The sequence below is a fragment of the Sander vitreus genome, chromosome 9 (genome assembly GCF_031162955.1).
Source record: "Sander vitreus isolate 19-12246 chromosome 9, sanVit1, whole genome shotgun sequence".
Lineage (NCBI taxonomy): Eukaryota > Metazoa > Chordata > Actinopteri > Perciformes > Percidae > Sander > Sander vitreus.
In genome coordinates, this window is record NC_135863.1 from 16,174,982 (window position 1) to 16,194,387 (window position 19,406).

A 19,406-nucleotide genomic window follows, 5' to 3' on the forward strand; every position below is an offset into this window, starting at 1 on the left:
GTTAGCTGTCATCACAAGCTCGGTCCAGTAAGTTTTTCGCTGTGCTGATGTGATGTCAGTGTGATGAGTGGACATATTTCGTGCAGGCTGGATGCAGAGCAGCACTTACGGTGATGTGATGCTGACCTGCACATGTAATTTCTTGGGTAGTTGCTCTCTGTGTGGCTGGGGAATACTGCACTCCACTCCAGTGTCAGTGGGCATCCATCGACCGAGGCTCCATGGGTCACTCAGCTGATCAAACCCTGATATCTTCATTGGTATAGGAGTTACTCTGTGTGGCATTTACACTTCAATATCTCAAGGTGTCACATGGATCAGAAGAGATTGATCCTTGGCCTTGTCTATTTAATCACAGGTAGAGGGATGGTAATGACTTATTGGCTTTGAAGTGAAGGAGAAGTGAAGGGTTAAACAGGTCACATCGACTCTGGAGTATTGAGTATGTCCCCATGACTAAATACAGTAAGTGTTGAGAAGAGTCGTGTGTGTGTGTGTTTGTGTGTGTGTGCGTGCATGTGTGCGTGTGCGTGTGTGTGTGTGTGTGTGTTTATTTGTGTGTGTGTGTGTGTGTGTGTGCGTGCGTGCGTGTGTGCGTGTGTGGTGTAATACCATGGACTAGCATAACTTGAAAAAAAATGCAAATGACAAATCTGAAAGTGATGCATTGCAGCGCCATGGCTGGTTGCCTTTCTGGCAAGGCTTATCCCTCATTCGTTATTAATATATTTACTATTTGTTTCATTAATTTATAGGAATGATTAATCACTTTAAATGTAGCCAGAATTAATCCACTGGTGATGCTAATCGTGTGGAGAAAATTTGAAACAGTGCATCATCAGTCAACTGGCGCCATCAGACTCTGTTATTTGAACCAAGTGTCCTCTCATTTTAATTTCATTCAGCCCCCCCTCCTCCCAATCTCTTCCTCTCTCTCCCTCCCTCCCTCTCTCGCACTTGCTCTCTCTCTGTCTCTTGTTCTCAGATTAAGGAAATTACACCCCGAGTAGCAGTACAAAGTGATTTTGGCAGCCTGGTCTGACAGACTCCTCCAATCACTGTCTACTTCTTCAGCATGATCAGACCTTTACAACTTTACACTTCATTTCCAAAGCTGATATCATACGGCCATCAATCATTTCGCTTTAAGTTTTGGAAGAATAAATGTCTCTGGCTCAGAATAATTTGTTTTCTTCCTCTACTCAAGGACTGTTTACTACTGTTAAACATCCATGCATAATTAAAGCTCCACCATGCATTTAACCACACCATGCTCCTGCTGGGGACAGAAAATAAATCCTCAGAATGCTCTTACCAAGGTCAGGGGTTGAGCTAATGTCTCATTGAAAGCTCATTTTCGCATCATGGGAGTGGTGGACAAGGTATTGGTATCTACAGTTGTTACGCTTATAGGGCAACTCCACCCACATTATACACTAAAGTCTGTTTACAGGTCTTAGGGAGTACTTCTGCACATGTGAAACAAGTTGTATAAAGCCTGTTGTGGCTCCAGAGGGAGCAGTGTGAAATCTGATAAATTGCCTTGAGTGATGTCACTTGAGTCATCATCAGTTGGGTCTCAAGATGACAAGTTTGAAAATGAAACAAATCTGGAGGTGCCTAGTTAGACAGAAATGATCTTACCAGACATTTACAGCTTGCTCCTCATCTCAGTTTAAGGCTAGCGGCTGGAGGCTACATTAGCAGCTACTAGCATAACACACCCAAATCCAAGCGCAACTCTCAGCAGTCAAGTTGCATTGTGGGTGATGTAGGCGCCAGGTTTTGACAAGGAGGAATAATGTGTTGAATAAAAAAAGACAGTATATCTGTTTCTGCTGCATCGATTTGTATGCTCTTTTTAACTGTTCATTGCGATTGCGGCAGTGTTATAGGACTGCAATGCTAAATTGGTGGAGTACTCTTTTAATAACGATGAAAATGGACCTAAGTGGTGGTGCACAAAATCAAACAAACACTTTGTTTTACTACATTACATAATGGTGTTTATTTCTGCCACACCTCCTTTAATAACTGTACAAGCAAACTGTTGTGTTTACACCTGAGTCACTTAGTTATTCTGAGCCACAAGGTTTCCCTGTAGTGGAATACACACACACACACACACACACACACACACACACACACACACACACACACACACACACACACACACACACACACAGACAGCATGCTAAGACCTTGGATCTACCTGGCCAGATGCTTTAGAGTAATTAAACAAAAATAGAATTTCAAATGGACCATGAAGTGGAGCTGTTTGAGGGCTGATAGGTTAAGGTGTGTGTGTGTGTGTGTGTGTGTGTGTGTGTGTGTGTGTGTGTGTGTGTGTGTGTGTGTGTGTGTGTGTGTGTGTGTGTGTGTGTGTGTGTGTGTGTCAGGGACTGGGAGGGTGTGTGAGCTTGCACAGTGGTGGCACTGGGACAACCCAGGGTTAAGCTGTAAACCTATATGAAGAATGTTGGTCCATAGCCAGGACTGAGTGGAAACAATTAAACCCTTTCACCGATCACCTCCCTGCAGCCTGCAGGAAACCACTGGGGAGACAGAGCCTCTGCTCTCAGCATCCCAAACAGCGGAGGACACACAAAGATACATGTATACACACACATTCGAGCAGTTATTTTTCCAACTGCTGATCCTTGTTGGTTTAAACATGAAATTATTACAAATATAAGTAAACCAAATGAGCACAGGAAATAAAATCATACTGTAAATTGTTGCGTAAAAGTGTTTGAAATTCTGTGTTGATAGCTACATGTAAATAGATGTCTAATCCTTTACTCGTTTAGAACATGAGTCCATGCGTGCTGGGAAAATGTGCTTATCCAGCACTGTGTTTTAGCCGGTGAAGCATTTTTGCTGAATTTCATTTATATTTGTGCACATAGTTGACATTATCTTTAAACAGCTCACGATGGATGAGCACAAAGCTGCTAAATATCTAGCTCAATGGCACTTCAGTACCACACAGACTGAGTGCACCCGCAGCAGGGAGACCAAACTCGTGTCATTTTGGTTTCAGGACAGTCTCTCTACACTCAATTTAGCAAGGTTCCTCTGTACTACTCAATCAGCCAAACCCCTACAGGAACACACACACACACACACACACACACACACACACACACACACACACACACACACACACACACACACACACACACACACACACACACACACATCACCAGGGAAGTGACATGGCTCTGAAGGTCACTGGTTGCAAAGCAGCTCTGGTTCCCAGAGGTTTTAATGACTTTCAGACACCCTGTTGACTTTACCACTTTCACTTTGAAAATGGCCACTGGTTTTTATGCATATTACAGTATTGTGATAATCCATGTGCTGGTGTTTAACATGGGAGGGACTACTGCCACGAGGGAAAGCTGTCTTCAGGGAGGAGGAGAAAATGATTACACTTGGCGTTGAAAACCCTAACCCTTAAACATACTTTGTCATCACAGCTGCACAGTTTGCTCACTGTAAACAAAACAAAGTTTACTATAAATATAAGCATTATTAAATTGTGTCAGCTTTATTTTGGTGAGATAGTGGTGGGTCAGAATGCTTGAATTATTGTGGGATATTTTCCGAAAGTAATTTCCTCTGCTGTCAATCACAAAATGTCACACAGTGCTCCAAGGTTTGTCTGTCAGCATGACAAAAACACTAAGGTAAGGTTAACAGATAGTGTATTAGAGAGGATTTTACACTCCAAACTCATGAATAAGTAAATGATGCTGCTGAAATCTATTTACAGACTTTGGTTGATTCTTCAGCATTTTATAAGTTGAAAAAAACTAAACCTTCAACTTAATTAAAAACCTCCAAACTGCTAAGGTTACAAAGAGAGAAAAAAAGGTTTATTTGCTTACAACTACCGAACATGTCAGGAAAAAGTAAATGGTGTTGACTCAAAAGGTTAATGAGGTGCGTGCTCGCTCGGAGGTGAGAAGACAACGATGCTCTTTGCGGTAGAGGAGGCGTTGTACGCTCGAGGGGCCCCCATAATGACACCCCTCAGATCTCATTATCAGACTTATTGATTGGCCATGGCCCCCTGCCTCTCCACACACACACACACACACACACACACACACACACACACACACACACACACACACACACACACACACACACACACATGATCACAGAGACATATTATACACATATCCCTTTCAGGTTAGCAGACTAGGAGATTTTAGCCAACATGCCAGATATTGGCTCTCTAGCTCCATTCCCATCCTCCTACACACACACACACACACACACACACACACACACACACACACACACACACACACACACACACACACACACACACACACACACACACACACACACACACACACACACACACACACACACACACACACATTGACAAACACTCCTAGGAAAATGACACACTTCACATCCATAATGTACTTGCACACGCCCACACAGCCACAGAGGACAAACACACACACACACACACACTCACACACACACACACACACACACACACACACACACACACACACACACACACACACACACACACACACACACACACACACACACTTATACACACTTATACACACTTTAAAATGTGGACATGTTCAGCCCCTTATGTAAAGCTGCCATTTTGTTCCAAGAAAAAATTGCTTTAATTAGAATTAGCACAGTGATAATAGACGTCCAGCTGGGTTGTCAAAGGTTTGAACACTCGGCTTTGTCCGCCCACACTCTTGCCATTGTGCGATGAACCAGCAGGGGATATCTGACATTGTTCAGTAACATTTCCTTCCTGCACTTTGTTAGCCTCAGAAAGTGGTCAGATTAAACAGTGGACATCTATATTGGAGGATACAAAAAGTCATCAAACCTCAGCTTGGGTTGGTTTACTTCCATTGTTTTCAACTGAACACTTTACACATTTTCAGATTCTGCTCTTCTGCCAGTTGCTGATGAACCACAGAAGGGGAAATCACATTAGAGTCATACAGTAGGTGCAGTGGTTTGGTGATAGGTAATATTTCCAACTGTGGAGGTGAGTCTGTGAGGACCAAAAGAATGACAGCAATGAATCTAATTTAAGCCTCTCCACACGTACGAGCCGTCTGCCGCTACTGTCTTGCTCCTGTCCCATATGTTCCAGCCCTAGCCTGCTCTACTGGGGACACGGGTGAGGCGACTGGCACCGGTAGCAGCTGGCAGTGGGATGGAGGGATGGCAGCAGGTGGCAACAGATTGCACAGATGCCGCTGGTTTTCCCTACATGCACACCACATGAACTGGAAGAGTACAGAACATGCCGGGTGTATCAGGCAGTTTAAGGAACGGATGGAGGAAGGGAATGAGAGTGAGAATGAGTTGAGGAGAATAGGGCAATTCATTGTCAGTTCATGGTACCCCGAGGAGAACCTACTAATTGTGTGTAGGCTATGTGAAGCATAATAGTGAGTTTATCTATGCTGTGCAATGTTCCAATGGGAAGTTAATTGTGCAATACCAAATATTTGTTTAATATCCTGAAAAATTTACCACAGGTATTTCTGTAGTTTCTCATCAAAACATATAGCCTACTTTATGCATAATTCATCTGTGATTGGCTGTGCGCCCTGGAGGCTGGAGTGGGTGGGGAGCTTTAAGAGCCTCTGCCTGCTTCCAGTCGTGTCTCTTTGCAAATCGACGCTCAGCAGCAGCAGCAGCAGTCAGGAGCGGGTGGTAAGAGAAGAGCGCATCACAAAGTTTGAGGCTGCAGCTGTTCGGACACCGCGGAAACACGTACGGGACACCTGATCAGGTTTGTGAAATATTCTACTGTTTGCAATCACACTGCTTATAATGGCTGCACTTAAAAAAAAATAAAAAATTAATACATAGCACAATTAAAGCAAGATAAATCAGTATCGGGCATGGGTTTATAAGAGATTGCGATGCGAAAGAATGACTTGCATGCCTTTTACTGCTTTTTATGTGTAATAAATCGCTGTGTATTGTAAGTTTAAAGCTTCGTCGTCGATTCCGGTATTATATAGCCTATTTGTGTCAAACTTTGGAAGTTATCCTTTCGCTACAGATGCTGTATTCTCTTGTAGTCCAGTCTACCGTGTCAGTTTTTAACTTAATGGCAAGCCCCTGTTACAGTAGCTGAGAGCACCAGCAAATGTTTCTGTTGGTTTGGACATAAACAGGAGTGCTAGAGACTAATGTTGTAGCCTATATAAACCTAATATAGTTATGTGGGCAGGTAATATCTGCCCAAATAATATAATATAATTAATAATAATTATTATTATTAGTATATAAGTTAGAAATAGAGAATAACACTACCTACCTGCTACTAGTCCTTTTACAAAAACCTGCTGACTTTGATTGATTTGAAACATCGGGTTACTACATCATGAACCAATGTGCCAAAATATGACTATGACAATGCTTGTGTGGCAAGATAGAATTCCTTCCATTCCCCATTTTAGCCTTCATGTGGATTGAATTATGCTGCTGAGATAAGGCGTTTGAACTCCCTATACCGTAGGTCATTAGGATAGCACAGATGCCCATCATAAACAGCTAGCAGTACACACGTGAATTTAATTTAAAACTCATTTAGAGTACAAATCTAATTTTCCCAGATAATGTATTTTGAATTGCATTGGCTATTTCGGGTTTGCAATTGATATAAGCACTGTGTTGTGACTGTGATCGACTCATATCAGTTATTGTGTTATCTGATCCAGCTCCTAGCCACAGAGGTGTGGGCTTTGGCCCATCCTGCACCTTATCATTTACCGACCAGGACTCTAAAAATCTGTGCCAGGCGTTGGATGCACCACAGCCTTCCTGGCTTCTCCCATTCATATGGTCTCATGCTACAGTGACAACTGCTGAATAATTAAGCACTTCTTGTAAACAGTAATGAGTAATTTGAGTTATTGGTATCTAGAATCTGAGCTTTTAGGATTAAAATGTAAATTATACCTTTGGAGAAAGTACAGTATGCTGCTGAAGGCTACATTTCAATGAGGTTAACTGGACACTATGTTCTCATTTTCATGAGTTTTTATTAATACAGCACTGCAAACGACAAACGTCATTAGCCATTATTTTGGCCTGATCAAGGCTGTTTGCTGAAATGTTGGTGTCTTACTGTAATAGAAGAAGCGGCCCTCTGGTGGGCCACTCATTACAAATACATGCTGTGCATTGTAACATTGTTCGAACCCACATAACTTTGGGGAAATATGCATGAAATGAGACAAAATCAGACATCTTAGTATATTTCCCGTTAAGGGAATGATTTGGGGTTTTAATCTTAACTCATTGTAAACATCAAAAGCTTGAATGAAGAGTTGAAACAAGATGATATTTTAGAAGATATCTATTTAACTTTATTGACCATTGTCAGTTTACCACTTCTGATAAATAAACAGCTCGCTATGGCAACGCTGATCGGCAGGAAGCTCATCATCAGTGTCATCATGTAATGACCTGTAATGAGAGGAGAGATGGAGAGGAAAGAGAAAACCCAGGAGGGTTTACCCACAAAGCCCTCCTGTCAGGATATACAGTATTACATGGAGCGCATTAGTGAATCAGGTTCTCCACCACACAGCTGTCTCACGTGTCTCTCTGTTATTAGGTTCAATATGTTATATAATTTACTCTTTACTGCACACCAAATGTGGTTGTTTTATTAAATTGTCCAGGTCCCGTTTGAAAGCAGTTGAGTGACAAACTAAAGTGTCTTTATGGCATCGCTCTGAGTGCCATAATTTAAACTTCATGCTGTTGTACGGTTCAGTTCTTAAATTACTTTTTCACGCTGAACAATAGAACAAGAAATCACCTGAACATTCTGTGACACTTCAGTGTATTACCCCTGAAATAATAGTAATGTCACACTGAGCGTGATTCAATTTGGCTGTATATAATGTGGCAACATAACACATGGGCTCATAAACCTGCTATTTGCTCTCCCGTAAAGAGAAAATGACTTTTGTCTCAGCCATAGGTCTCAGCACAGAGGAGACAGAGCAGCAGAGTCATCATGGTTCTTGACAAGTAAGAGTGAGGCGATCCTCCAGGATGTAGCGGTTTTGATTTCCTGGTAGCAATCAGTCATCAAATATTCATCAATCCCATAATCTATAGCCCTTTGATAACTGACACAGGGCCCAGGATGTATTGTCTCTGCTCCAGATAGCCCCCTGGAACCCAGAACAGCTCCCAGCACGAGTCTATTAACTCGCCTGGAAATACTAGAAGAGGGCCAATTCACTTATTGAAATGAAATCTGCTGATGGACCATGAAGTGAAATGGGCAGATAAGCTCGTCTTTCTTCTGCCCTAGATGTGTTCGGCCTTCCCTTTTCTGGTCTGCGAGGCTTTAGTCTCTCTCTCTCTCTCTCTCTCTCTCTCTCTCTCTCTCTCTCTCTCGCTCTCTCTCTCTCTCTCTCTCTCAACCACCTCACTATAAGCTCAGTAATCAAATCAGCTGAACAGTCTACCTTCACTTCAGCAAGGTGATATGTCTGTGTCTTTGCAATGACTTTTTTCTCTGTGTTTAATCCGTGCTTAGGAGTCCAACTGGTGGCTTCAATTGTCAGTGGGGATCAGAGCAGCAGCACCCTGCTGAGCAAAGTTATTTTAGCTTCACTGTTTGAATCAGCACTTTGCCATTGTTGAGTATGTTAAGCTCTTCTTTTTTTTAAAGGTGGACCTGATATTTTTACATTCATGGGTGTGTGTTATAAGTGTTTTTGCATCGTTGACTGAAAGGCATTGTTTTACATCCTGCTCATGTTCACTCTGACGTCTCAGCTCATTTCCTTTAACTGTGTACTTCAAAGTTTCAGACTTTTTTTTTTAATGCTGACTTCACCTTGGTTCTGAGCAAGTGTTGTGAGGGCAGGGCATGTAATATAAATGGCCTTCATCGTGGGCCGGTTGACTGGCTGGCACAGGCTCTGCTCGTCCCAGTGGACTTTGACAGAACGGCTGCTTGATGGAAGGAAAGTGCTGTCTTCTGACTTAAGAGTGCTGACATTTCCATTCTGCTCTCCACCTTTCTTCCCTGCTTCTATCCTTTCTCTGGTTCTGTCTCTGCTTCCCTTTCACTGCCTGTTCACTGTCTTCTCTTACCTCGTCTTTTATCTGACATCCTCTCACCTCACCACCAGGACTTTGCGCTGTTAGCCATCGTGATAGCAGCACGGGGTCTTTCAAGGTGAATTATAGGGTTGAATTCTGCCATGTCAGCTGCTCTCATGCCCACTGACAACCTTTCCTCTGTTACAGTAACACAAAATAGTCCTTTGTATAAAACTTTTCCTTCCCTTTTTTTAACACTTTCTTAAGCACTCATCCACTCACTGCTGACCTTCCATCACGTTGTCCTCATCATTGTGGGAATATTTCATGCCTGTGATTTGTGAGTTGAACGTAAGATATCGATGGATATGATTGGGATGACGGCACGAGGAGTGTTGTGAGGGATAGATGAAAATGGTGGTCAGATATGACAGAGTTTATTAAGGTGCTGGTGGTGGTGAAGGAGAGAAAGGTAGTTTATTTTGCTGCCTGTCAGCATGCCAGCATCAGTGAGTTAGATGGCTGGAGGCGACAAATGTGTTTCAGGACTTTCTTTCCCTTTGAGTCATTCCCTGAGGTGCTTCATAACAGGAAGAAATAAAATCACATTTAGAGCTTAGAGAGTCATGACTGGGTGGAATAAAATTCACAAATAGGTTTGCTCTGTGAGTGTGTGCATTTAGTCTTTTTTATTGTCTTTTTTATTGCCATTATTATTTTCCATGACATGCCCACTTTATTGCACAGGGACACAGACCCAGTGAATACTAGATGTGATATTCTTAGATCTCAAATAAAGGTCTTATGAACTTGTGAAATGATGCCCAGAAATAATTTCTGTGGTTTCATGTCACTTTTGTGTAAGCATGTGAATCATAGAAACATTTTGAGAAAGTGTAAATAGAATTTGAGCAGAAATTATTTCAGCATTTAGATAGCACAAAATAAATTGAGCAATCAAAGTGTTTTTAGTATCTCGTTACAAATTTAAAGCAGGAAAATGACACTCAGGTCTAATATTTGAGCCCATAGATTCGAATGCTATGCCTTTGCTTTGGTTCTTTTTTGGTATTTTGAACCATGTCTTTCATGAAAATGACACAGTTTATGGAATGCACAAATAGCTTTACGTATCCCAAATATGCAGAACGTACTGTATCTTATACCTGTCAGACTTCAGAGAATGTAGTTTAAGAACCTAAGACACTGGCATTTACAAAACGTTCACACAGCCATTTTGGTCCACGTGTTATTCATCATTGTCGAATATAAAACTAAGCAGGCTGTATGTAGTGTACATAAGTGTGTAATCTGTACATGAACCACCTGCTGTATGTAAGTAAAGCAACTTATTTAATTAAAATACATTATTTATTCCAGCATTCTGCACTCCCACACACCCTTGCACTATTTTAATCTGTGTTGCAGTTTGAGTTTCTGTATGTAGACATTATAAATTGTTGTCCATTGTTGTTGCTAATTCTGAAGCATAAATGAAAATTAAATAGTAGAGTGAAATGTATACTGGCTCATTGGTGAGAAACACAACAAAGGTCGGAGTGAAGGACAGGATGCTGCGGGGAAAATTCTGTGAGCCAAATAAGGACTCACCACATTAGTCAGCGGTCTGCAGGATGTGCATACAAATACACTGATGACTGTATGACCAGTAACAGGATACCAGTTGGGTTTGCATCTGCACATCTTTGTATGTACAGTATGTGTCTCTGTGGGCGTTTTGCACGCCAACATAGAAAAAATGCTTTGCAAGTTTGAATAATCCTGATCATCAGCAGGACGTCCATTCAGTTCATCCACAGAGATACTGAATTGACTCCCTCAGAGCGTCAGACACACCGGTGCTTCAGGCTATCAGAGAGAGTGACACAAACAACCAGGAGAGAGGACGAACCAGATTGGAGACTAAATAGAGGGGAGCTTCCCCCTCCTCCTCCCTGATGTCTGGAGATGTGATCCCGCTTGGCGTTTTGGGGAGAGACGTGCACTCGCCACGCAGCAGGTGACCCTTTCAGGGGAGACTTTCTGCTCAGCAGCTGTACCTAAATCAGACCTCATTGTATTTAGGTAAAACAGAAAGCTTGTCATCTTGTACAAAATAAATACTGATCAAGAATTGAACATTGATGCAGAAGTGACCTTGAAAACCCTAAGTATGCTGATAGAGAAAATAGACTATGTGTTCATCTGGGCTGGTGATCAAATGATATGAATGATTATAGGCAGCTTTGAAAATGGAATTGCTCTGCTGCATCAGGAAATCACAAAGGGCTTGTTTTTTTCCCTTTGCTCCTTCATCTGTGTACAACTGCATTTGTCTTTCACTCTATATCTCGGTCCCCTGTTCATTTCTCCTGGTTCACTACAATCTCAGTTTCTCTGTGAGCTGATGTGAACAGTTTCTTGCAGTCGTGGCAAGCCACTTTTTCTCTTCAGAAACTCCCAGATAGTGAAATCCATACTTCAAACTGATCGGAGTGAGCAGTGAGAAAGTACATGTGTTTATGACAATGGACAGGTTCTTGAAGAATGCATAATCAACATAAAGTGTATTGCCCTCTCTGTTGTGTCGCTGCACCCTCTTTTGTTTTAAAAGGTCAGCAGTCTTGAGTGCTTTCCACTCTCACAGCACTGCATTTCATTTGCATGTACACACAGTGAATGAACAGGGCGCGCTCTCTCTCTCGCAATGTGTCTTTATATCTGTCTTTCACACACAAATACACACCTTTTTGTACGTAAGCAAGTGTGTGTGCAGAACTGACTGGCTGGCTGTGTTGGAACAGCAGAATATTTAATTGCCCAACTTGATCACCATTACAGCTACTGAGTGTCTGCCAGCCAAATTATGATGGGGGATATCTGAGGCGCTGCTTGCCAAGTGTAAAGAGAAATCTCTCAATGAAGTTTGATAAAGTCTGTATCTGGAGAGCGTTTGTTGTTGTACACCCCTCAAGGTGACCCAGTCCCCATCGTACTCATTAGCCACAGACACAGCTCGTCAGCTCCCTGAGGTGACGAATGAACCCAGACAAACATCCACCAATCACAGCAGACAGGGAATCAAACATCAAAAAGGATTAATGATGGATGGTATCAATACATTCTCCCTGTGGCCCCCTTCATTTGACAATATGTGCAGTTTATGTGTTCCTGTTTGTTTTGCGAACAGCATTACTTTTATGAGTGATGTGAATGGGGATACCCACCTGAGCTTGTAGATCATATGCAGCTCCCCATTGCCTTTTCTTCAGGTCCACTTTATCTTTATAAGCAGCAAATTGGAAAGGGTTAATTCAATTCCCGGCAGGCTGTGGCTGAAACTGTGAACATATACTATCTCTCTCTCTCTCTCTCTCTCTCTCTCTCTCTCTCTCTCTCTCTCTCTCTCTCTCTTTCTCTCTCTCTCTCTCTCTCTCTTTCTCTCTCTCTCTCTCTCTCTCTCTCTCTCTCTTTCTCTCTCTCTGTCTTTCTTTTGCTCTTGCCACTGGCTCTCTCTTCTCTTATTCTCTTTGTTTCTAAAGTCTAATTACTTTTAGAGAGTGGCTTTACTCAGGCTATAAATAATGACAAATCAAGGCTGTCTGCACTGAACCCTGTGGAGGCTGGCTTGGTTGGCTATCTGTGTGCTTGGAGGGGGAGGACAGCTGTGGTCTGTGGTTTCCCTGTGAAAAGATCTTGCTTGTCTCTGTTTTCATGTGAAGTTTTTGTGACGCTGGGGATCTGTGTGGGTGTATGAGAGACAAAGAGAGAGCAGACGTCCAAAAAGGGCCAAACAGCGAGTAAAACAAGTAGTGAGGGCAAAGACAATGTCTGATTTTAGTTGAAATGTTCCCCAATTTTTTTTCTTCCTCAAAATCATAACTTGTGACTGCAACAGAAAACAAAAATCCTTCCATCCTTTAATCATTTATGACTAACGTGGCACCATAGATTTGCCTTTTTTACCCAAATGCAGCTCAGATGTCAAAATATGATCAGCACTGGAAAATGTCTAATGAATTTCAACTTCTATGAGCCTAAATACATAAACTTTACCTCAAAATTCAGCATCGAAGCATTTGCATCTTGCTACCAAATGTGTCTTCATAGGAGATGTTAAAAATGGTTGACAAATATTGAACATTAATAACTACTTGAAATGTCCTAATTGAACTTGATTGTAGATTAAAGAGTGTAAAGCAGTGTAAAGCAGAGTGTGTGTGTGTGTGTGTGTGTGTGTGTGTGTGTGTGTGTGTGTGTGTGTGTGTGTGTGTGTGAGATAGTGGGAGTGGATAAAGAAGGGAAAAGGTGACACTCTGGTCACCTGAGAGGTAACTATATTCTCAGCTCTCTTCATTTCATTTACCCGGATGAGCTCTGTCAACATTACCTTGATCAATGGCACTGTGAGGAAGTGATGACAGTGGTAACCCGTGTGTGTGTGTGTGTGTGTGTGTGTGTGTGTGTGTGTGTGTGTGTGTGTGTGTGTGTGTGTGTGTGTGTGTGTGTGTTCATCTATAAACTATATGTACATAAGTGAGCTGAAGTATGGGAACTTTTAAGTGTGTGTGTGTGTCCATTCTATTGTGTTTGCCTGTGTGTTTTTGAATATGAATGAGTTACCTTTGGCTCACTTGCGTGTGTGAGAGAGCGGTGTCGATTTATGGGCTTTTTGATGATGACTGACGAGTGTCCGCTTCATTTCCCTTCATCTCAGGGGTCTCGTCAGTGCTTTGAGGAAGTGTCCAGAAGGAGAAATGGAGTGGGCGAGAACTAATGCGAGTCGAGCGAGAAGAAGGCTGATGGACGACATTGTGTGCGTGTGTGCGAGTGTGCGTGTGCAGAGATGTGTATGAGTGTGTATGTGTGAGGCTGATGGAGGGTGATGGAGGGAGAGAGACTTAACGAGGAGGAAAATAGGCTGAGTAATCTCTTTCTGTCCTCCCTCTACATCCCAATGACTTATTCACACACACACACACACACACATACACACACACGCACGCATGCACGCACACACACGCCCACCCGCATGCACACACACACACGCACACACACGTGTGGCAGCAGCAGCCCCTCTCTGGCATATTCAGACACCCTGAACTATCTGACCAACAAAGGCAGGAAATACAATATGTTTGCCATTTTGACTTCCTTTTTATAAAATTGACTATTCTGTATGCATGTTTTACACTCATGATTAAATTCCATTGCTTAAATAAATCAATATACAATATGTAGAAGTAATGGTATACCTATTACTGTATTGTATAATATGATAGATTTCACTATTTCAAAGGCAATGCTTTCTCTGTCTCCTCTTTAAGTCCGTTCCCCCTCTCCCTCAGCCTCAGTCTATTTATCATTCTCTCTCTCTCTGTGATGCGTTAGTGAGAGATAATGGAGAAACGCTGCCACTAAATAATTACAGGGTGGATAGGATCAGATGAGGTTATGTGTGTGTACCTATTTGCCACTCCTCCCACATTCAAAATGGAAATTATTCCAGTTGTGTGGGGTTTCGTCAGCAATGTTCTTTTTTGCCCACTTGTATATCAAGAGGGCTGGGTTAGACTGGTCTGTCTGCGTCACTGTGTTTTTACATGTACAGTAGAGTTTTTCATGTGCAGTGGCCATCTGTCCTGACCAGGATTTGGTACTGAACCTCAACACCTTTTGAGTACAGATTACTGTAAGATTCACCTGTGGCACTGAGCATCAAAATCATTAAAAATGTTAGTCATATTCTTAGTCTTGTTACATATTCTGTGATCAGATACCCTCTGATCCAAATCATACCTTTGCTCATTTTAAAGGTCCTGCATGTCCATGATTCACCCACACCTCTTTTGCCTGTTTAGACCTCTTATGAGGGCTATGTGTCTTTGTACAGACTGTGTTTGATTGGCATTTCTCTGATCTTCCTTTTAGTTTAGCACCTGTTAGTAATAGAAGTTACACTTTGATCATTCTTATTTGTTCATGAAGTATGGTGGTTTAGGGTCTTGAACTGTTTTATTTAAACAAAGGTTTTGTATGACAGCTTGTATTAATAGCTACATTTAACACTGATGCACTGAGAAGTTTATATAATAGAATACAAAAGAACCTAAAAGAATAGTGTAAAGAGAAACTGCTGAACAACATTTTCCCTAATAAGCCTAGAGAATTGGCATAAGCCATTAAGTGTGGTTTCAAAGCTATCAATATCTTATCTATCAATAACAGAAAAGCTTTTCTGATCTGGAGCTGCAGATGTGTGACAGTGTCAGTCATAACAATGTCACTGAAAACAGTTTCAAAGTTTCCTCCTGACCTATTTTTGGGCTCTGCAACTCCCATCAGTCAGAGGCAGCGACAAGCCAGAAAAAAACACAACCACACACACACACACACACACGCGCACGCACGCACACGCACGCACACACACACACACACACACACACACACACACACAAAAGTGCACATTCATTCACAGTGCGAGTGAATCTGGAGTCTGGTGCACCAACCACCCTGGACACACAGGCTGATGAAATAGCAGATAGAAAACCTTTGAACTGAAAGCCAAAGAAAGAGAGAGAGAGAGAGAGAGAGAGAGAGAGAGAGAGAGAGAGAGAGAGAGAGAGAGAGAGAGAGTGTATATGAAAAGGCATTTTGCCATGGTCATGCAGAGGAGAGTCAGTCCAGTTTGTGCCAGCAAACCTCTCCTCTCTCCTCTGTACTGCTGCCCATTCACCAAAGGAACTTCTGCTCTCTTCATTCATCTTTACCTCCTCTATCAATCTCCAGAATTTACTTTTCCTCTTCCTCTGTTTTCTGTCCATCCTACATTTCCTATTTACTGTAAACCTTTAAAAAATTAAATTCACTTTCAGTGAATGTGTCTTTCTGTTTCCAACCATCTTTCTTTCTCCCTCTGCATCCTCTCGCCTTTGTCTCTCTTTAGCATATCTCTCCCCACACACACTCAGTGCTCTGCATATCTCTCAGTATCGCGTTTGTCTAAGCAAATAGCCCAGTCAACGCTATATTCAGATGGGTGAGCAGGTAAAAATGGTTTGTGTATCGTGTTTCTTCAATGATTTGAAATCTGGTACGCCAGGGGAGATGCGATTTTAGATTATTTATGAGGCTCCACAACACTTTCCATCCATCATGTGAGCGAATGACTGAAGGGGGTCAACAAGTTAACAAATGGCCCACTGTAACAGTGCACTGACAAATGAGGGTGATGTCATGCACTATCAGTGTTTATAATCATGCATTCATTACTGCTAATGTGGCTGTAATGGCACCATAATCAGCTTACTAATTGAGTGTCATTACAGGGGATGCTGGTGCTGTGTTCTCCCCACAGATGGCTAATGTCACTGTCATCGTTACTTACCCTGAGCAAAGGGTGGTAATAATCAGATCATATGATGAAATGAGGAAGGAATGACTTAATCTTCTCCTTATGATCCGCATTAGAAACAGTCTTCATGGAAAAGTTGTGCAATGCAAGCAGTTTTATTTGAAGGGATTTTACTGTGTACTGATGTAATATTGTGCAAATTAAATGTTATCATTAGAGCTTTATTAGTGACATTTTTGGATAATTACCTCAATTCTTTTCTAACCACTGGTCTCTTATTCTTTCAGGTGGTGAGTCAAAAGAACCAGGACTTAACCAGAAACATCTGATGACACTATGCCTGGTAACGACCGTCTGTCATGTCCGCTGAAGAGCCCCATAAATACACTCTGCATTCAATAGACTGAAGATCAAACTGGATGAAGCCACTTTTCATTTATGACTTTTCAGAACCTTCATTTTCTACCTCTTGTTGCTGCTCTTGTTGTCAAGCGAGGCAGTTTGAACACTTGACAGCTCCAACCCACTTATCACGCAACAAGGGAAAACGTTGCATTTAGCGGGCAACATATACAAAGGTGATGCACTGTTTTATATTCAGGGCCATTGATCCATTGACCTCCTGATCTAATTAGCCCCACACATGTATGCTAACACACACCTGGTGTTGCTGGCCTCTGCAGATACTTTAAAAAAGTCTTGCGTCTGACTCTAAGTTCAGTGACACCCAGTTGGGTGTTAGAAGTCCATCTAAACACTATTAACTCTCAAAGAGAGCACTCACCTTGACTGTGATCGGACATGTGTTGGTGTGTTTGCATTAGCAGGTGTCACATCCTGCATGCGCTGATAGAGAGCGAGAATGAGAGCTGATGTGGCAGATTGGCCCTGATAAATACTTTAAAAACATTACATCCTGAGGGTCGGTCACTTGAATAAGAAAGCCATAGAGCTTCATTACACTGTTCAGTCAGTTCCTCAAAATGCGTGATACTAAAAAGTAGTCCGCTTTAATTGAAAAGTGTGCGTGTGTGTATGCATGTGTGCCTGTCACATTGTCAGAGCAGATTAGGGCCAGGCCTTTCTGGGTCATGTCACTTTGACTGACCTAGATTTGATTAAATAATCTGGCAAGCAGAAGAATATGTGTGTGCAAGTCCTGCTGTGATCAGAATACACACATCTTAGACAAATACACCACACTCTCTGACCTTGAGGATTGCTCTGCAGTCTTCTTACTTGTTAACTACCTGCTGGCTGTGGCTACCTAACTTCTTATTCAGCCCACATGCCCTTCACCCAACAAATAGGGAATACAATATAAAACTTGTAAACACTGTGATCAAACTCCCAATCTCAGTTGGCCGTTTCTACACCACCCCTCATGAACAACTTCCCTTTCTTCTCCGCACCTCCTCCCAATACACCAACCATCCAGTCAGTGTGTAAGCCCTGCCTTCGGGCCCCTTGGAGGATGAACAATGTGCCCACACTTGACTACGAGTTGCTGCTGTCCCCGGCCAGCACCTCCCTCCCCGGCAGTCCTGCCGGTGGCAGCAGCAGCCCCTCTCTGGCATTGGTTGGGGGGGATTCTGAGCAGCGTACCGCCTTTGCCTTCGTAGGCCTCCTCATGCTCTTCCTGGTCTTCCTGCTGGTCAGGTGCTTCAGGATCTTGCTGGACCCCTACAGCCGCATGCCTGCATCATCCTGGACTGACCACAAGGAGGGGCTGGAGAGGGGCCAGTTTGATTATGCACTGGTGTAAAGGGCTGTAAGGGGGAAATTGCATTGCTCATAGACTTTTAGACAATTTTAGATGTGGAAATTGACTGTACCAATGCGTAATATTGTGAATGCACTCTAATAAGAGGGGTATGCCTGGTTTATATCACTGTTTTGCAGTCTTTGTACTGGTGTAAATATGAGTCTGCAGAATGCTAGGTAAGCATAACAAGTCTGGTTCAACAACAGATCACTGGAATCCCTGTGAGCCAAACATCCAGATGTTGGACCATGAAGGACAGAAATAATGAGCTGCACAGCTGCCTTAACCCAACCTACGTTACCCATCAAACATGCTACAACATCACCTAGGGCTAGGTTTTCCAAACTCCAGAGCTTGCCGATATTAAAACAGAATAAGATTTTGGGAAGATCACCTTCACTCACGACAAAGTTTATAACCTCAAAGCTACATTTATGGAGAGAACACTCGACATGCAGAACACAAGCAGAACTTAAATCAAGGAGTTTACACTTACGCAGATGGCCCTTTAATGAACCAATGTCCATTGTAAAGCATTCAAGTGTTAAGTGCCGATCAAGGAGCACAAATCCTCACTTTTTTTGGACACTGAGCCTGGAACAGCACTGCAGTCTCAGATGCTTTTTAGTTTGTGTCTCCATAACATTTTGTCTGTGTATGTTTTGTGTGTTACTGTGTCTATAACTGAGAAGCCATATTGAAACTATAATCTGTTATTACTGCAAGTAGAGTTTGTGTTCACTGGTTCTGTCCTTTGCTTAGTCCGCCTGCCAAGTGTGGTGGTGAAGCAAACAGCAACCTTTAGGCAAGAGAAAGCTTTATTTTTCTATTCTTGACTCAAGTTTGGGAGTCTCCTTTTTGCTACCTTTCTGTTCTCTTCCTCTTACTGTATTCAGACTGTGGGTTTTTGAGGTAGTCATGCAGCCACGTCTTAGAATGAGGCAAAGCAGGTTGCTTTGCTTTTCTTGTGTTTTTGTAATTATATACATAGACTATCGGCTTTGTTTTTGATACACTGGGTTGAATCAGTGAAAATAATACAAGGATTTTCTTCTTCTTCCTGATTACCACTGATGGCTGGACTGGTCATGTTGGAAAGAAATAAAATAATTGCTACTCATTTTGTCATATTTTGTCACTTTTGTTAGTCATGGATATTTACACACAAGAGAAAATAATAACTCAGGACACAGG

General features: G+C 42.3%; 1 protein-coding gene across 4 annotated transcripts; it reads left to right on the forward strand.

Moving 5' to 3' along the window:
• The first annotated feature begins 5,688 nt into the window (after positions 1–5,688).
• LOC144523400 (uncharacterized) lies at positions 5,689–19,332 on the forward strand. Of its 4 annotated transcripts, XM_078258927.1 has the most exons (3): positions 5,689–5,803; positions 13,811–13,909; positions 16,735–19,332. In XM_078258927.1, the coding sequence occupies exon 3, from the start codon at positions 17,832–17,834 to the stop codon at positions 18,210–18,212; it is 381 nt and encodes a 126-aa protein (XP_078115053.1). In that variant the 5' UTR covers positions 5,689–5,803; positions 13,811–13,909; positions 16,735–17,831; the 3' UTR covers positions 18,213–19,332. The 4 variants fall into 4 exon arrangements, with proteins under 4 accessions (XP_078115053.1, XP_078115052.1, XP_078115054.1 ...); XM_078258926.1 differs by lacking the exon at positions 13,811–13,909; XM_078258928.1 differs by lacking the exons at positions 5,689–5,803; positions 13,811–13,909 and adding an exon at positions 10,870–11,178.
• Positions 19,333–19,406: the final 74 nt, after the last annotated feature.

Coding starts and splice junctions, on each gene's coding strand:
- LOC144523400 (XM_078258927.1), top strand. CDS start 17,832: ATGAACAACTTCCCTTTCTTCTCCGCACCTCCTCCCAATACACCAACC.